Genomic DNA, 20,639 nt, shown 5'->3' on the forward strand with positions numbered 1-20,639 from the left:
CACAAACAATGTATTACTCAAGTAGAGTTTATATATTCTTCCACACAATGACATCAGCTCTAGAACCCAATCACACCTTCCCATGTATAAAAACACATAAACGTATGATTGTTTGGAAAAATGGCTCAGATTGTATTAAAATGGTTGAAATCAATGGGAAATCTGTTCTATCAGTCTATTTCACATACCTGTTTTCATACCTTGCTTGACCAAAAAGTTCTCTCGATGGCCCTAGAACTACATGAGCACTATATCAATGTAAAACACAGCATGAACATCAGTCTGATTTCAGTCCAAAGGATTTTAAACGTTCTTGGTCAAATTTATATGAGTTAATTCATACTTGACATTGCATGCACATCCCTGCCAGCTCTCTAATTCTATCACTTATTAATTTGAAATGCTACAACTTCATAGTTAGGTCACATCCCAAGTGATGGTACAATTCTGGACTCTGAGGCAAACTGGTTGTACTAGAGAGCATGTGCCCAACTTTTCAGTTGTAAAAAACAATATTTGCCTGTTATCCCAAATTCTGATGAGAACAACTTTGAATAGAGTGGTGAAATTTCCTCTTAGAAAAGTCACAAGATATAGGAACAGATTAAGGGCCTGATTATGTGTCTGGCAGTCCATGAACTGCGAGACTTACGAGGGTGCAGCGGTGGCAGTCCAGCCACTGTCACACCGGCGGTTCGACCACCTCTATTTCAAGTTGGGTGGTTGGATCACCATTGCACTGCCACAAAAGACAGGGATCAGAGATCCCTGGAGGTGGTGCAGCGTTTTGAGGGCCACTATACATTTGGTGGTGCCCTGAGGCACTGCCGAGCATATTACGACATTCCTCACCGACAGTGGTCTCATGGAGATTCTTTCTTCATGAAACTTCTGCCGGAGAGGAAAGATTGGATGTCCTACGGAAGGGCATATGTTGTGCCCGCTTGTAGTTTGGCACCCCTGGTTACTGCATAGGAAGGAATGCACAACATGGTGCATTCTTTCCCTTGCAGGAACGTGCACTAGCAGTCTCATTATGAGCCTTTAAACTGCACCGCCGCTGTCACCACTGTATTTCTACGCCACCTGCCCAATTGTAATCTGGTGGATGGGCGGCAGTGAGTTTTGGCAGTGCAGGAGCAGGGTGATAGCATGTCGCCTGCTCCCACATTGCCCACACTGATTATCAGGCCCTTACTATTAGACAACATCACAAAGTTCCCCTTATTTCCGATAGGGCCAGTATTGCCAGTTACTAGGCAATTTGGAACATCCACACAAACACCATGAACCTGTTTTGTTTCACTTGAAGTCTTCTGAACACTGACAGAAACCACATCCTTCAGATGAGAATAGCCTTCAGGTGAAAATAATGGGCAAAATGTGGAACTACCCGGAGAATTACACCAGTAATTACTAATATCTCTAGCAATTGCTCATTTCAAAGGGGACACTAGGGTCTCACTCGGGTCTCATTTGTAATCCCTCGAGTTAATCGTACCTGGGGATGGGAGGGAGATACCAGGACAATTACCGGGTACATATAATGATGACCTTAGACTTATATTTTAGGTGCAATGCTTCAGAAATGTTAGTCTCATGTCATATATCGGTTTCCCTGACATTTAATTATATTTGATTTTACGCTTAAAGTCTGAAGGATGATTGATCTGTTAGAAATGCATCTATCTCTCTATGACTTCAGTAAGCCTTTCTGTGTTTTTTTTAGTTAACCATTTAGGAAATGTATAGAAAAATCAATCTCATGCTTTACATTGTTTGACTAATTCTGTGCCTCATATGACGAAGGGAAGCAAAATTGTGATTGATTTATTTTTTCTTAAATTTCTCGCAGTGTTTTTACTTCTGTCCCTATTTTCCTTCATTTTAGACAGTTGTAATGATAAATTTCCATGCAATGACTTGGAACGAAGATTATTTTTCTGATGCTAAAGAATTTAAACCAGAACGATGGATGAAGGAACATCAAATGTTAAACCCCTTTGCAAACACACCTTTTGGTATTGGAAAAAGAATGTGCATTGGGCGACGTTTAGCAGAACTTCAGCTCCAATTGGCCCTGTGCTGGGTAAGTTTTATATATAAGAATCTATAAATGTGTTTTGTCTGAATAGAGTTATGTAAGTGGTAAGATGTCAGCTGTCAATCATTCCAAAATTTTGGGTCCAAATCACAAAGCTAAATAAATATACATGTTGATATTTGCTCATGTGTGCATGCACACCTACTCCTATGTGTCACTCTACAGGTAGATGTACCTCTCTCAACTCCCTCAAATAAGAGGGTGAAGCCTTCTACAACAGAATTTACAAGTGTGAAGTTGGCACTGCACCACTGGAATGGAGAGTTCCGTATGGGAAAGTATAGGGAAATATATTAAAATATAATACAAAAATAAAAATATTTTAATGTATAATATAAATGTAAATTAATATAAAATAGTTAAAAATAATCTGAAAATAATAAAATAAAACTTTCAAGCAGGTTATGTCATCAAATTAAATGTGCATTAAATAATAAAATAATTCAAATTTATTATTCAACTTTAAAAAAGTACTCACATTCAGTAACCGTTTTACTTTTATTTAATATTTAGCAAACTTGGTTAAAAGTTATATATCTCATTACTTTAAAAACATTCTACATTTTAAAAAAAAGTAAACACATTTATATTTATTTTGTTAAAAAATTAATTAATATCAGTTTGTGTTACTTGTAATATATATAAATTAATATCATCTGACATTTAGGGTAAATATACATATTATGAAATTGTTGGTATGATATCCATATAAATCTGTGGCAAAGCGCGGTAATATTATGCTATGCCAATATTTGACTGTTGTAAGATGGCCGAACTGCCAGTTGCCTTTCGTGTTTACACTTAAAAGATATAGACCATCAATAATGACGATGACGACAGGCGGTGGTGGGTTTCAAGAAAAACAAATCAGGTAGAAGTAACGCTGACATTGACAAAGGCCGCAAAGACCAAAGTAAGTTTGTCAGATGGGGTGGTTGTATAAAATATTATTGAACTAGACTCTAGAGTGCGCTACATTATTTTCCTGTTAAGGATTGCTTCTGCAATTTTACGCAGAATCATCTCCGCAAATTAGCAGCACCTGTTGCGCAGTGAGCAGCATTTTCTCTCTCTCTACTACTCACTCTCTACTACTCACTCTCTACTACTTTCTACTACTCACTCTCTACTACTACTCTCTCTACTACTCTCTACTACTACTCTCTACTTCTAACTCTCTACTACTCACTCTCTACTATTCTCTACTACTCACTCTACTACTCTCTACTACTCTCTACCACTCACACTCTACTACTCACTCTCTACTACTCTCTACTTCTGTCTCTCTACTACTCCTTCTCTACTACTCCCTCTCTACTACTCACTCTCTACTACTCTCTACTACTCACTCTCCACTACTCACTCTCTAATACTCACTCTCTACTACTCTCTACTACTCACTCTCCACTACTTACTCTCTACTACTCTACTACTCTCTACTACTCTCTCTACTACTCATTCTCTACTACTTTCTACTACTCACTCTACTATGCTCTACTACTCTCTACCACTCACTCTCTACTACTCTACTACTCACTCTATACCACTCTCTACCTACTACTCACTCTCTACTACTCCCTCTACTATTCTCTACTACTCACTCTCCACTACTCTCTCTCTACTACTCTCTACTACTCACTCTCCACTATTCACTCTCTACTACTCTCTACCACTCACACTCTACTACTCACTCTCTACTACTCTCTACTTCTGTCTCTCTACTACTCCTTCTCTACTACTCCCTCTCTACTACTACTCTCTACTACTCTCTACCACTCACACTCTACTACTCACTCTCTACTACTCTCTACTTCTGTCTCTCTACTACTCCTTCTCTACTACTCCCTCTCTACTACTCACTCTCTACTACTCTCTACTACTCACTCTCCACTACTCACTCTCTAATACTCACTCTCTACTACTCTCTACTACTCACTCTCCACTACTTACTCTCTACTACTCTACTACTCTCTACTACTCTCTCTACTACTCATTCTCTACTACTTTCTACTACTCACTCTACTATGCTCTACTACTCTCTACCACTCACTCTCTACTACTCTACTCCTCACTCTATACCACTCTCTACCTACTACTCACTCTCTACTACTCCCTCTACTATTCTCTACCACTCACTCTCCACTACTCTCTCTCTACTACACTCTACTACTCACTCTCCACTATTCACTCTCTACTACTCGCTCTCTACTACTCTCTACTACTCACTCTACTACTCACTCTCTACTACTCTATTACTCTCTACTACTCTCTCTACTACTCACTCTCTACTACTCTCTCTACCTCTCACTCTCTACAGCTCTCTACTACTCACTCTTTACTACACACTCTCTACTACTCACTCTCTACTACTCTACTACTCTCTACTACTCTCTCTACTACTCTCTCTCTACTACTCTCTACTACTCACTCGCTACTACAAACTCTACTACTCTCTCTCTACTACTCTCTAGTACTCTCTCTACTACACACTATACAACTTGATCTCTACTACTCACTCTACTACTCACTCTCTACTACTCCCCACTACTCACTCTACTACTCACTCTACTTCTCACTCTACTTCTCACTCTCTACTACTCTCTACTACTCCACTACTCTCTACTACTCACTTTCTACTACTCACTCTCTACTACTCTACTACTCCCTACTACTCTATCTCTACTACTCACTCTCTACTACTCTCTACTACTCTCTACTACTCACTCTCTACTACTCTATCTGCTACTCACTCTCGACTACTCTCTCTCGACTACTATCTACTACACACCCTCTACTACTCTCTCTCTACTACTCTCTACTACTCTCTACTACTCACTCTACTATTCACTCTCTACTCACTCTCTACGACTCTCTACTACTCACTCTCTACTACTCTCTTTCTACTACTCTCTACTACTCACTCTACTACTCTCTACTACTCTCTCTCTGCTACTCACTCTCCACTACTCACTATCTACTACTCTCTACTACTCACTCTCTACTACTCACTCTCTACTACTCTCTACTGCTCTCTACTACTCACTCTACTATTCACTCTCTACTCACTCTCTACTACTCTCTACTACTCACTCTCTACTACTCTCTCTCTACTACTCTCTACTACTCACTCTACTACTCTCTACTACTCTCTCTCTGCTACTCACTCTCCACTACTCACTCTCTACTACTCTCTACTACTCACTCTCTACTACTGATTCTCTACTGCCCACTCTCTACTACTCACTCTCTATTACCCACTCTCTACTACTCACTCTCTACTGCTCTCTACTTATCACTCTCTACGACTCACTCTCTCCTCACTCTCTCCTACTCACTCTCTGCTACTCTCTCTACTACTATCTACTACTCTCTACTACTCACTCTCTTCTCTCTATTACTCATCCTCTACTCTCTACCTCTCTCTACCTCTATCTACTACTCTCTACCTCTCTACCTCTACCTCTCTACCTCTCTACCTCTACCTCTCTACCTCTCTCTACCTCTATCTACACGCACACATATGCACATATATATATTCACTGAAAAAACCATAGGTTTCACACACGTTATAGTTAGGAATTAGCATTTAAAAAACCTTGCAAATTCACTGAAAAAACCATAGGTTTCACACATGTTATAGTTAGCGGAAATTTTACTGATAAAAAACCAATGAAATTCCCCCGTTATAGTTAGTGCAGGCAACTATAACTCACGCGACCGCAATCCTCTGCTGATGCTAATACTGTATTTAAACACTTATTTGCCCATGTCTTCTTCCATAAATTTTTAGCTATACATATATTACAAATATTTTTTTTTCATAAAGACACATATGTCATCAGCAGAAGATTGCGGTCGCGTGAGTTATAGTGCCCACGTTACGCTAGATGGGCCATGTACGCACGATGCGCTTCGCGGCGTGCGCGCCCATTCGTGCCGTGCGCGCCCACTTAACGCAGTTCGTTCCGTGCGCGCACGGTGCGCTTCGCGCACCGTGCGCGCACAGTGAGCACGCGGTGCGCTTCGCGCACCGCGCGCCCACTTTACGCAGTTAGTGCCGTGCACGCACGGTGGGCACGCGGTGCGCTACGCGCACCGCGTGCCCACGTTACGCTAGATGGGCCATGTACGCACGATGCGCTTCGCGCACCGTGCGCACATGGAGGACATATGATGCGCTTCGTTGTGAAAGGTAATATTGTAATTTTTCACATCTGTGATATGCCATTCACAAATGGTGCCCTTCTGGCACCATTTGCACATGGGGTGGGGAGAGTATGGATAATTTTTTTTAAAAAAATTTGTTTACCGTATGCGTACGGTAAGCGTAATCGGCGAAATTATCGAAAAAATTAAAATTCCGTTTTTGGCCTTGGGGGATCTTTGGGGACTCCCCCAACATGGCTAGGTGCTTAGGAGCTGTCTAAACAGCCCCTTTACATGTTTTTGTCCTTTGTTTTTTAATCCCCACTCAGAGTGCGAGAGAGAAAATGGCGGCCACCGCTTCCTGGTTTCGACCGATTCGAATGTTTACTAAGATCTAACAGCCAATCAGAATCGCGCTCGCGCACGTCACCGTACGCGTACGGTAATCGCACCGTAAGCGCACCGTAAGCTGGCTCAGATATATATATTGATTTAAAGGCTATTTTCTCAGAATCTACTGAACAGATTTACACCAAACCTACAAAAGGCACTTCCTTGACCTGTAGACTACCTCTCTGCCAAATTTCAAGGAACTCTGTTCAGCCGTTCGGGCTGTAGCTGTGTCTAAAGGTCCTATGGAAAAATGCATGGGAAAAACGCGTTTTGGGACCCCCCTTTTATCTCAGCCCCCGCTTGACGAATCCCCCCGAGACTTTCAGGGTAGGAGCGGAGCGCAGCGCCCCACCTATTTTGAAAATTTCGCGAGGATTCGTCGACCGGTGCCAAAGTTATTCAAAATAGAATGTTGCGGTTTTCCTATGGAAACAGGGTCCTAACTATAACTACCTACTGGCGACCGCCAGTAGGTAATGCATATATATGCATATGCATTTATGTATATGTATGTGTATATATTATCTACTGGCGGTCGCCAGTAGATAGTTATTGTTAGGACCGAGTTTCCATAGGAAATCTCAAAATTCTATTTTGAATAACTTTGGCGCCGGTTGACGAATCCTCGGGAAATGTTCAAAACTAATGGGGCGCTCCGTTCAGCTCCTACCCTGAAAGTCTCGGGGTGATTCGTCAAGCGGGGGCCAAGAAAAAAGGAGGGTCCCAAAACACGTTTTCCCCATGCATTTTTCCATAGGACCTTTAGTCGAAGGTACAGCCCGAACGGTTAAACAGAATTACTTGCAATTTGGCAAAGAGGTAGTCCTCAGGTCAGGGAAGTGCCTTTTGCAGGTCTGGAGTAAATCTGTTCAGTATTTCCTGAGAAAATAGCATTTAAAAGCATATAAATATCTATACGTGCGCACCGTGCGCGCACGGTGCCGTGCGCGAGCGAAATTCTGATTGGTTATTAGATGTCAGTAAACATTCGAATCGGTCGAAATCAGGAAGTGTCGGCCGCCATTTTGTCTCTTGCAGTCTGAGGCAGGAAAAACAAAGGTGGAGAACGTGAAAAGGGGGCAGGGTGGACAGTTCCTGACCCCCTTATCCTTTGTCAGGGGGTCACAGAAGGACCCCAAGGGTGAAAAAAAGTTTTTATTTATTTATTTTTTAAATCGCGAGGTGCGCGCACAGTGCGCGCACTCTCGCGCACCGCGTGCCCAGCGCGCACGGTGAAAAACTTTTAAAAAAAAATATAATAATAAATACATAACTTAGCATTTAAAAAAACGTACAAATTCACTTAAACAACCATAGGTTTCACACACGTTATAGTTAGGAATTAGCATTTAAAAAACCTTGCAAATTCAATTAAAAAACCATAGGTTTCACACAGGTTATAGTTAGGTGGCCATTTCCCTCGTAAAAACCCAATGAAATTCCCCCGTTATAGTTAGTTCAGATAACTATAACTCGCGCGACCGCCAGTCTATCACAAGGATGATGTCATTAGTGATGTCATGAGTGATGCCACTGACCATGTCATGAGTGATGTAATATGTGACGTCATGAGCAGTGGATTGCGGGCGCGCGAGTTATAGTTATCTGAACTAACTATAACGGGGGAATTTCATTGTTTTTTTACGAGGGAAATGTCCACCTAACTATAACCTGTGTGAAACCTATGGTTTTGTAAGTGAATATATATATATATTCACTGAAAAAACCATAGGTTTCAGGGGTGTTATAGTTAGCTGGACATTTCCCTCATTCAAAACCCTAGAAATTCCCCCGTTATAGTTAGTTCAGCTAACTATAACTCGCGCCCCCGCAATGCACTGCTGATGACGTCACATATTACATCACTCATGACATGGTCAGTGACATCACTGATGACATCTCAAATGACATCACTGATGACATCACTAATGACATCATCCATTGAGTATGTGTTTCTGAACAGTTTTATTATGTTTAATATATATAGGGAAAGGCCTGTTGAAAAATAAGTGGGTGTACAAGTGTGTGAATGGATGATTTTCTAGGTGCGTAACTGAGTCTATAAGTGAGTCATTAAATGTATCTTACTGCAGACTAGTGACTAAACTGTGTGAATGTCTGTATGTGTCTGTGTGTTGGTGTATAAGTGGCTGCATGGTTTTGTGAATAGCTATAGGAGTGTCTATATGGGTTATTGATTGGTTGTCTGAGTATCTGTATGGGTGCCTGAGTGTTTGTGTGGGTAGGGTGTGTGTGACTCTGTGACTAGATGTGTGAGTGGGTGATTCAGTGGGTGCATGTTTTTAAGAGTGCATCTGTGATGGACTGTATGGTTGGGTGAGTGTATGTATGGGTGTGTTAGTGATTGAATGTATATCTCAGTTGTACATGTGTCAGTAACAACATATGTGAAACGCAGTGTATATGTGTGTAAGAGTATATAATTATCTATATATGAGAGTGTGTGATTTTGGGGGTGGCTGTAAGCGCCATAGTGCAAGGATATCTGTGTCATGTGCTGTTTGTTTTTCTGCAGGAAGACACAGAATTTGTTAGTATTTTTATGAGTAAGTGAACTTGAGTGTTTTTAACTGTATAGGTGAGTAAATTTTACTGTGATTAATTATTTGCATGACTGACTAGATGTATCAGTACCTCAATGGATGACTGGCGGTGTGTGAGTGTCTATATAGGTGTATAAATGCACAGAGTGACTGTAAGTATGAGTGACTGTACAGGTGAGTGAGTGGAGATGTATGTAGAACTAAAAGTCAATGAGTGGGTGAGTAGTTATTGGTATTGGAGTATCTATGGTTGTCAAAATGGCCGTCTGAAATTTTGAGTCGGTGTAGCAAAGGTTATATTAGGGTGTGAGAAGATGCGCTAATTTATCACATGGATGACATCATCAGTGATGTCATCAGTGATGTCATTTGAGATGTCATCAGTTATGTCATCATTGATGTCACTGACCATGTCATGAGTGATGTAATATGTGACGTCATCAGCAGTGCATTGCGGGGGCACGAGTTATAGTTAGCTGAACTAACTATAACAGGGGAATTTCTAGGGTTTTGTACGAGGGAAATGTCCAGCTAACTATAACACCCTTGAAACCTATGTTTTTTTCAGTGAATTTCTAAGGTTTTTTAAATGCCAATTCCTAACTATAACGCCCCTGAAACCTTTGGTTTTTTCAGTGAATATATATATATATACATATATACACATATATATTATCTGCATATCTATATAAATAGAAATATAAATGCATGCATACATATATATATATACATGTTATGTACATGAAAGTTTGAAAAACACTAATAAATGCAAAGCTAAAAAGCCACCTTATTACGAACAGAATTGCTTTAACTTAAACGAGGGTGAGAACTATTGCATTTTCAAAGCTTGTTTACTTTGGTTCCATCAAGAAGGCATTCAGATGTGTCACACATTTGCCATACATTCTGAATGGTAGCACTCTAGTTCCTCATTAGATCACTGTAGTAAAGCTACTGCTCACCAGGGAAGTTTGCTGCTGGTATTCAAAGTGCATGTTTCAGTCTGCATGTCAGAATTTTGTTTATGAAATAGAAGAGAATTTGAGAAGTCAAAATGCGCCCTAATTTTTCTTTCTGCAGCACTAATCATAATTTCTATGGCAAAATGAACCCCCTCATTTTGTTCCTTTGTAAATTAAATGTTTTAAGTGTTACCACTTTATTCCAATCAAGATGGCTTCAGGTGTGCCATACTTTTGTCATAAGTAAGACTGTTAGCGCTCTAGTTGTTCGTTAGAACACTCTGGGATATTCTGTCATTGGGCTATACTTGGGCTACATCTTGGTGATATTTGGGCTACATTTGGGCTCTTTTGTCTCTGGTGGCCATTTTGGGAGACTTATTTGTTATGATGTTTCCTAATTTCCTCATTTACTACAGTCTCCTCAGTAGGAAAAACTTTCAGTTTTTTACTTTGATTCCATTAAGAAGGCATTCAGATGTGTCACACATTTGCCATAAATTCAGAATGTTAGCACACTAGTTGCTTATTAGATCACTGTAGTAAAGCTACTGCTCACCAGGGTAGTCTGCTGCTGGTATTGAAAGTGCATGTTTCAGTCTGCATGTCAGAATTTTTTAATGAAATAGAAGAGGATTTGAGAAGTCACTCAAAATGTGCCCTAACTTTTCTTTCTGCAGCACTAATCATACTTTCTATGGCAAAATGAACCCCCTCACTGTGTTCCTTTTTAAATTAAATGTTTTAAGAGTTACCACTTTATTCAAACCAAGATGGCTTCAGTTGTGCCATACATTTGTCATAAGTAGGACTGTTAGCGCTCTAGTTGTTCTTTGGAACACTCTGGGAAGCTGCAGTAGAACAGAAAGGAATCAACTGACAGTCTCTGCCCTTGTTGGATGTACATGTTTTACTGAGAATGTCAGACTTCATTCTTACATGACTGAGAAAGATAAAAGGTATGGCACACCTGAAGCCATCTTGATTGGAATAAAGTGGTAACATTTAAAACATTTAATTTAAAAAGGAACAAAATGAGAGGGTTCATTTTGCCATAGAATGTATGATTAGTGCTGCAGAAAGAAAAATTAGGGCACATTTTGAGTAACTTCTCAAATCATCTTCTATTTCATTAAAGAATTCTGACATGCAGACTGAAACATGCACTTTCAATACCAGCAGCAGACTTCCCTGGTGAGCAGTAGCTTTAGTACAGTGATCTAATGAGCGACTAGAGTGCTAACATTCTGAATTTATGGCAAATGTGTGACACATCTGAATGCCTTCTTCATTGAATCAAAGTAAAAATCTGACAGTATGCCTACTGAGGAGACTGCAGTAAATAAGGAAATTAGGAATCTTCATAACAAGGTTCCCAAGATGGCCACCAGAGACAAAAGAGTAGGCCTGGGTGGCAAATTCCGTTCCGCTCGCGGAATTTGCGGAATTTCGGTAATTTCGCGTTCCGCGGAGAGCGCGAAATTGCCCAAAATTCTGCTTTCCGCGACTTCGCGAAATTTTTTCTTGTTCGCGTTCTCAAAATGCGTGTTCGAGAGATATTTCTCCCCGAGCACGCAAACAGCAACTGCGAACAGGAAAAAAGCATCGCGAACAAGCAATTCCGCGTGTTTGCGGAATTTCTGCGTGTTCGCGGAGATTTTTTACCGTTTCGCGGAGATTTGCTTAACGCGATTACGCAAATTCCGCCCACCCCTACAAAAGAGCCCAAATGTAGCACAAATATCACCGAGATGTAGCCCAAGTATAGCCCAATGACAGAAATCCCAGAGTGTTTTAAAGAACAACTAGAGCGCTAACAGTCTTACTTATGACAAAGGTATGGCACACCTGAAGCCATCTTGATTGGAATAAAGTGGTAACATTTAAAACATTTAATTTGCAAAGGAACAAAATGAGGGGGTTCATTTTGCCATAGAAATTATGATTAGTGCTGCAGAAAGAAAACTTAGGGCACATTTTGACTTCTCAAATCCTCTTCTATTTCATTTAAAAGTTCTGACATGCAGACTGAAACATGCACTTTGAATACCAGCAGCAGACTTCCATGGTGAGCAGTAGCTTTGCTACAGTGATCTAATGAGGAACTAGAGTGCTACCATTCAGAATTGATGGCAAATGTGTCACATCTGAATGCCTTCTTGATGGAACCAAAGTAAACAAGCATTGAAAATGCAATAGGTTTCGCCCTCGTTTAAGTTAAAGCAATTCTGTTTATAATTAGGTGGCTTTTTAGCTTTGCTTTTATTAGTGTTTTTCAAAATTTCATATACATACCATGCATATGTATGCATATATGTATATGTTTGCATGAATTTATATTTATATAGATATGCAGATTATATGTTTATATATGTATATATATATACACATACATATATTAATGCATATGCATATATATTAGGCCTGGGCGTAGTTCGCGAAGTAGCACTTCGCGAAGCTACGCAAAGTGAAGTTCGCACTACGCGAGCTACGCGTAGCACTTCGCGAACTGCGTAGTACCTTGTTCGCATTGTGCCAGATGTCGTTTTCAATGATTGCACAGTGCGGACAAGCAACCGGCACTGTGCAATCATTGAAAATGGCATCTTGCACAGTGCGAGCTGTAGTTTTTTGCTGCTCGAGTAGATTTTTACTCGAGCATCAGCTTTCTCAACGCGAACTGGTAGTTTCTCATCGCGAGCGGTCGCGAGCATATGCGACCACTCGCAATGAGAAACCTGACCTCCTCGCGTTGGGAATCTCGCCAGGAGGTTTATTTTCCATGCTCGCGATCGCCAACTTGAAGTTGTTGATCGTGAACAAGGAAAAAGTCTCGCCGGGATGTCATTTTGCTTGCTCGCGGTCGCCAACTTGACGTTGAGGACCGCGAGCAAGCAAAAAATGACCGCAGCACTACGCAACAACTACGCTACCCGTGTTCGCACTGTGCTACGTGCAGTTCGCGTAGTGCGAAGTAGCGCGAACTTCGCAAACTACGCGAGCGTAGCGTAGTGCTTCGCCCAGGCTTAATATATATGCATATATATATGTGCATATGTGTGCATGTACAGAGAGGTAGAGAGGTAGAGGTGTATAGGTAGAGGTGTAGAGGTAGAGAGGTAGAGGTAGAGAGGTAGATAGTAGTAGAGAGAGAGGTAGAGAGTTAGAGAGTAGAGAGTGAGTAGTAGAGAGTAGTAGAGAGTAGTAGAGAAAGTATCAGAGAGTGAGTAGTAGAGAGTAGTAGAGTGAGTAGTAGAGAGTGAGTAGTAGAGAGTGTGTATTAGAGAGTGAGTAGTAGAGAGTAGTAGAGAGTGAGTAGTAGAGTGAGTAGTAGAAAGTAGTAGAGAGTGAGTAGCAGAGAGTGAGTAGTAGAGAGTGAGTAGTAGAGAGTGAGTAGTAGAGAGTAGTAGAGAGTGAGTAGCAGAGTGAGTAGTAGAGAGTAGTAGAGAGAGAGTAGTAGAGAGTGAGTAGTAGAGAGTAGTAGATAGTGAGTAGTAGAGAGTGGTAGAGAGAGTAGTAGAGAGTGAGTAGTAGAGAGTAGTAGAGAATGAGTAGTAGAGAGTAGTAGAGAGTGAGTAGTAGAGAGTAGTAGAGAGTGAGTAGTAGAGAGTGAGTAGTAGAGAGAGAGTAGTAGAGAGTAGTAGAGTAGTAGAGCGTGAGTAGTAGAGAGTGAGTAGTAGAGAGTAGTGGAGTAGTAGAGAGTGAGTAGTAGAGAGTAGTAGAGAGTGAGTATTAGAGTGAGTACTAGAGAGTAGTAGAGAGCGAGTAGCAGAGTGCAAGTAGTAGAGAGTGTGTAGTAGAGAGTGAGTAGTAGAGAGTGAGTAGTAGAGAGAGTAGTAGAGAGAGTAGTAGAGAGTGAGAAGTAGAGAGAGTAGTAGACTAGTAGAGAGTGAGTAGTAGAGTGAGTAGTAGAGAGTAGTTGAGAGTGAGTAGTAGAGAATCAGTAGTGGAGAGTGAGCAGTAGAGAGTAGTAGAGAGTGAGTAGTACAGAGTGAGTAGTACAGAGTGAGTAGTAGAGAGTAGTACAGAGTGAGTGGTATAGAGTAGTAGAGAGTGAGTAGTAGAGAGTGAGTAGTAGAGAGAGAGTAGTAGAGAGTGAGTAGTAGAGTAGTAGAGAGTGAGTGGTAGAGAGTAGGAGAGAGTAGTAGAGTGAGTAGTAGAGAATAGTAGAGAGTGAGTAGTAGAGCGAGTAGTAGAGAGTAGTAGAGTAGTAGAGAGTGAGTAGTAGAGAGTGAGTAGCAGAGAGAGTAGTAGAGTGAGTAGTAGAGAGTGAGTAGTAGAGAGTAGTAGAAAGCGAGTAGTAGAGAGTGAGTAGTAGAGAGTGAATAGTAGAGAGTGAGTAGTAGAGAGAGAGTAGTAGAGAGTGAGTAGTAGAGAGTAGTAGAGTGAGAAGTAGAGAGTGAGTAGTAGAGAGTAGTAGAGAGAGAGTAGTAGAGAGTGAGTAGTAGAGAGAAAGTAGTAGAGTAGTAGACAGTGAGTGCTAGAGAGCAGCAGAGAGTAGTAGAGTGAGTAGTAGAGAGTAGTGGAGAGTGAGTAGTAGAGAGTGAATAGTAGAGAGTGGTAGTAGAGAGTGTAGTAGAGAGTGATTAGTAGAGAGTAGTAGCGAGTGAGTAGTAGAGAGTGGTAGAGAGTGAGTAGTAGAGTAGTAGTGAGTGAGTGGTAGAGAGTTGTAGAAAGTAGTAGAGTGAGTAGTAGAGAGTGAGTAGTAGAGAGTGAATAGTAGAGAGTAGTAGAGAGTGAGTAGTAGAGAGTAGTAGAGCGTGAGTAGTAGAGAGTGAGTAGTAGAGAGTGAGTACTAGAGAGTAGTAGCGAGTGAGTAGTAGAGAGTGAGTAGTAGAGAGTGAGTAGTTGAGAGTGAGAAGTAGAGAGTGAGTAGTAGAGAGTAGTAGAGTAGTAGAGAGTGAGTAGTAGAGAGTAGTAGAGAGTGAGTAGTAGAGAGTGAGTAGTAGAGAGAGAGTAGTAGAGAGTAGTAGAGAGTCAGTATTAGAGTAGTAGAGAGTAGTCAGTCAGTGTCAATGTCAGTCAATGTCAGTCAATGTCAGTCATTCAGTGTCAGTCAGTCTGTCAGTGTCAGTCAATCAGTGTCAGTCAGTGTCAGTCAATCAGTGTCAGTCAGTCAGTGTCGTTACTCAGTGTCGGTCAGTGTCAATCAGTGTCTGTCAGTGTCAGTCAGTCAGTGTCAGTCAGTCAGTGTCAGTCAGTTAGTGTCAACTAGAGCAGCTCTGTTGACCTGGTTCTCTGGCTCTAAAGCAGCTCTGCTGATCTGGTTCTCTCTCTCTAAAGCAGCTCTGCTGACCTGGTTTCTCTTGCTCTACAGCAGGTCTGCTGACCTGGTTCTCTGGCTCTAGAGCAGCTCTGCTGACCTAGTTCTTATGCTACAGAGCAGCTCTGCTGATCTAGTTCTCTGGCTCTACAACAGCTCTGCAGACCTGGTTCTCTGGCTCTAAAGCAGCTCCGTTGACCCAGTTCTATGGCTCTGAAGCAGTTCTGCTGACATGGTTCTCTGGCTCTATAGAAGCTCTGCTGACCTGGTTCTCTCCCTCTAAAACAGCTCTACTGACCTGGTTTCTCTGGCTCTGCAGCAGCTCTGCTGACCTGGTTCTCTGGCTCTAGAGCAGCTCTGTTGACCTGGTTCTTAGGCTCTAGAGCAGCTCTACTGACCTGGTTCTCTGGCTCTAAAGCAGCTCTGCTGACCTGGTTCTATGGCTCTAAAGCAGCTCTGCTGATTTGGTTCTCTGGCTCTAGAGTAGCTCTGCTGACCTGGTTCTCTGGCTCTAAAGCAGCTCTGCTGACCTGGTTCTCTCCCTCTAAAGCAGCTCTGCTGACCTGGTTTCTCTGGCTCTACAGCAGCACTACTGACCTGGGTCTCTGACTCTAGAGCAGCTCTGCTGACCTAGTTATTAGGCTCTAGAGCAGCTCTGCTGACCTGGTCCTCTGGCACTACAGCAGCTCTGCTGTCCTGGTTTTCTGCACTCACGACGCACGCACCCGACTTCGCGAAAATATATTTAAAAATAATATAAGTTTCTTATAAGTACAAATATATTATTTTGAAGAATATCTTACATAATCTCTTGCCTTAATATGTATATTAAAGACACATACATATCATTTTGGAACATACATTTTTTTTGCGGGAGTCGTGCACCCAGCGCGCCCCAGCACGTATATGATGTCACGCAGGACCCGCAAGCAAGCAAACATCTTGTACCGTAATGCGCATGTGTCGCAAATGCGCGGGAGCAGGAGTCGCAGACTGGTCGCATACCAATCGCGCATATCATGTGATATTAAATGTATATGATGTAACTGAAAAACACGCAGCCGTCGCACACCATACGCGGATCCTTCATGACTTTTCTAAAATGGCGGCTAGAATGCGCGCACCCACCGTGATGTGTACACTTTGAGTGCGCGACTGCGAAAAAAAATTGATTTTTTTTTAAAGAAAATGATATAAATATATTACAATAAAAAATGAAAACAAGAAAATTAATCAATATTTCAGTTTTAATTAAAAAATGTTTTTTTGCAATTTTCAGAAAAATATATGTTATTTAATGAATAAAATATTTCTAAATAAACAGTTAAAAAACTGTAGAAAATCAGTACAAAAAATAGATATAACTACTATCACACTTAAAAGTTAGCATTTAAAAAACCTTTGAAATTCACTGAAAAAAAACATAGGTTTCAGAGACGTTATAGTTAGAAATTAGCATTTAAAAAAACCTTAGAAATTCACAGAAAAAACCATAGGTTTCAGGGGTGTTATAGTTAGCTGCCCATTTCACTCGTACAAAACCATAGAAATTCCTCCATTATAGTTAGTTCTGCTAACTATAACTCACGCGCCCGCAATGCACTGCTGATGATGTCACATATTGCATCATTCATGACATGGTCAGTGACATCACTGATGACATCTCAAATGACATCACTGATGACATCATCCACTTGACAATCCGATACACCACATCATACACTATTATAACCTTTCATCACTCACTGTAAAATACAGAGTACCATATTTGAAACCATTGACACACCAATACCAGTTACTACATACCCACTCACTGATTCCTAAGTCTACACACACAACTACCCATTCAACAACAGAATCATCTATACATGCAGTCATTAATTAATAGAACACTATCAAATGCACTTATACACATATATAGACATTGACACATCAGCAGTCATCTTAGTCGGTTATGCAGTCATCCTACTCACTCATGAAAAAAATGTATCGCACTTAAATTTACTCACTTACACAATTATCCAACGACACCTCATTTATTCAACACATAGTAACTCATCGTTAATATGTTAAAAAAGCACCATTACAATTATACACTCATTCATATATTTACTCTCACAATCACTGACTCTTACACAAACTTATTTATATACACCAACTCTCACATACAATGCCTTTTATTTTTTTACTTTGTTGAAGATGTACAACTAAACATATATTCGCTCACCAACACACAAATAAATACACTCAGTCACCCAAACAACTGTTTCCACATGCACTCTTAAACCCATACACCTAGTCAATCAACCATTCACACATCTATGCATAGAGTTACACACACCCCATCCAACCACACACAAACTCAGTGTCCCATACAAATACTCACCCAACTAATCAATAACTAATATACACACTCATGTAGTTAGTGACCAACTGAGGCAGCATGTTATACAACAACAGAGACTTTGCTGCACACATTCACATAGTTTCGTTACTAATCCATGTATTAAGTGAGACACTTTTAATTACTCACTTAAAAAGACAGTCAGACAGCTACTAAATCCTCCATCCAGACAGTTATATATCCACTCAATCTTCAATACAGATTGGTATATATATAATACATATTTAAATTTCAAACTAAACCACATTCAGTGGATGATGTCATCAGTGATGTCATCAGTGATGTCATTTGAGATGTCATCAGAGTCATCAGTGATTTCACTGACCATGTCATGAATGATGCAATATGTGACATCATCAGCAGTGCATTGCGGGCGCGTGAGTTATAGTTAGCAGAACTAACTATAACGGAGGAATTTCTATGGTTTTGTACGAGTGAAATGGGCAGCTAACTATAACACCCCTGAAACCTATGGTTTTTTCTGTGAATTTCTAAGGTTTTTTAAATGCTAATTCCTAACTATAACGTCTCTGAAACCTATGTTTTTTTTCTCAGTGAATATATATATATATATATATTCTATCGAAGGGTACAACAGCCCATCAGGGCGGCCCATGAAGGAGGTGTCCCTAGATGACCGTAAACAAATATTCCTGGTCATTCAGTCAGTAGATCAGAAGATCAACCATTCATGTGCAGCCGTGGTTGCCACACTTTTAAGCCAGTCCTCCTGGGTGGGAACATCCAGCAGGGCCCACCAGCGGAGGATGCATATCTTAACAGCTTAGCTGCAGTCAGTAGGGAGGAAACCCAGTGAACTTTGTGGGAGGTAAGTGCCATGAGGCCCTGTGTGTCATGGAGGATTTCCAGGGGGCTACTAAGGGCGTGGCCATGCGTATTGCACAGGAGGCAATCAACCCCAGTCCAAAAGGGCATTAGCATCGGGCAAGGTCAAAGTGTGTGAAGAATGTTGCAGTTTGGAGCCTTACAGTGCCAGCAGTTTGATGTAGACATCAGCCACACCCTGTACAGCCTAGTCGTTGACCAGTTCCAGTCTTGCAAGATTTTGAAGTGGTAAAACATCATTCTGGCCTCCCGAAGTCCCTTACCATGGAGGGCCAGGCGAAGAGACCAAAGCTCTGGAGGTTAGTCAAGGTGAAAACGGTCATACCATCGAATCCAAAGCAGGTATTCCAGGGATGTAGAGAACAATTTAGACACCAGCAGGCCGTAAAGTCCAGAGACCTGTTTTTTGTCAGAGGATCGCTGCACCAGATAATTGTGGAGCATGGAGGAGAGGACATGACCCATTGCGCAGTTGCAAGTAAAGACAATGATGGAGCAGGAGGTGGTGCCAAAGGGGGAGCAAAGAACATGGTAATCTGCAACAAGAGTCTCAAAAGACCTGGCGGTATCATCAGCCAGGAGGTGATGGATCTTTGAGATTTCTGCTCTAGACCACTCAGTCCAGCATAGCAGCATGCTTTCGGTCATAATAGATTCATTGTGCCACAGAGGTGCTTTCGGTGCAAGAAGCTGTCTTCCTTCAGGAGACTGTGAGTTGATTTCTAGACCACATTAATTTCTAACAGCATGGGAATACATGGATCCTATGATGCCTGTGGACCCACATATAGGATTGTGAGGCTGGGGGTGGCATCATAAGGGTTCTGCTCAATCCTGACCCACAAAGGAAGCTAACTGTGCGGGAGAAGGTGACATGCCATCTGAGATAGATGATGAGCCCTGTAGTGGGACCAAAAGTGAGGATGACAAAGCCCTCTGGAGGACGTGGCATAACAAAGTTTGGCAGGAGCAACTCTCGTGGGCAAAGAGCCCCAGACATATTTGCAGAAAAATACTCAGTTTGCTGAAAAAGTTCATCTGGTACATGGAACAGGAGCATGCCGAACAAATAAATGAACATCAGGACTGTCACCATTTTGACTGTCTGTACTCTGCTGTGGACTCCTTTTTAAAGTTATCTATTTTTACTAGGGCTAAATTAGCTATCACCCTCTTGGCTGCTAAGTCTTTTACCCCTAGAATGCTAAGCCATTTTTTTAGCTATTTGAGGTACTTGACACTTTTGCCTTCTTAACCTTTTCCTGCAGAAGGCATACATGCCAAGTTTGTGTCCATTTTTACAACTTCACAGAGATTCTCAGGTTACCCAGGGTTTGGTTTCTCCTGGAGTGGACTGAAAAAATAGCCAATCTACAGATACATTCTGTTTCTTTTTACAGAGGGAATAGGAAAAAAGTGCTCTGCAAAAACTTGTCTGTTTTTTGCCCAAAAATGTGATGAACAAAAGGTTTACTGCCCTAATGCCACCTTCTTCCCAGGTTTCAGTAACATGCAGAATTGAATCAAAAATATTTCTCCCACAGTTTTACACTTTTCGAAGAGGTAACCAATTTTTCCTAATTTTTGTGCTTTCAACCTCTTTCTCGTTTCTGGTTTGTGGTAGAAACCTGTGTGATCATTTGTGTAGATCCCTCAAGTTTTTCCCCAAAAATATGTTTTAAAATAAAAAATAATATTGAAAATAAGTAGGAAAAGAACATTTGTTTGTGACAACTTTTCATCTTTAACTTCTTGACACTATAGGCGATTTACAAAAGCAATATACTGTTACATTCACCAGATCCCTCTAATCATGGGGATATATAGGGTTTGTATGCTCTCCAAGAACATGAGTTACTCAGTGATAACAACTGAGCTGGACCTGACAATGCCTTTTTATTGTGTAAAGACTACATAGCAATTTATATGGGAAAATATAAAGAGTGAAAATGGGTAT

General features: G+C 41.1%; 1 protein-coding gene across 1 annotated transcript in view; it reads left to right on the top strand.

The window, feature by feature from the left end:
• The window catches only part of LOC146831579 (1,25-dihydroxyvitamin D(3) 24-hydroxylase, mitochondrial-like), a 185,818-nt gene that overhangs the window by 161,138 nt on the left and 4,041 nt on the right, over positions 1–20,639 (top strand). The window contains exon 12 of the mRNA XM_085603949.1: positions 1,892–2,089. Coding sequence (XP_085460075.1) covers positions 1,892–2,089 — 198 coding nt within the window. The remainder of the gene's footprint in view (positions 1–1,891; positions 2,090–20,639) is intronic.

The sequence above is a fragment of the Triturus cristatus genome, chromosome 5_1, assembly GCF_964204655.1.
Source record: "Triturus cristatus chromosome 5_1, aTriCri1.1, whole genome shotgun sequence".
NCBI lineage: Eukaryota > Metazoa > Chordata > Amphibia > Caudata > Salamandridae > Triturus > Triturus cristatus.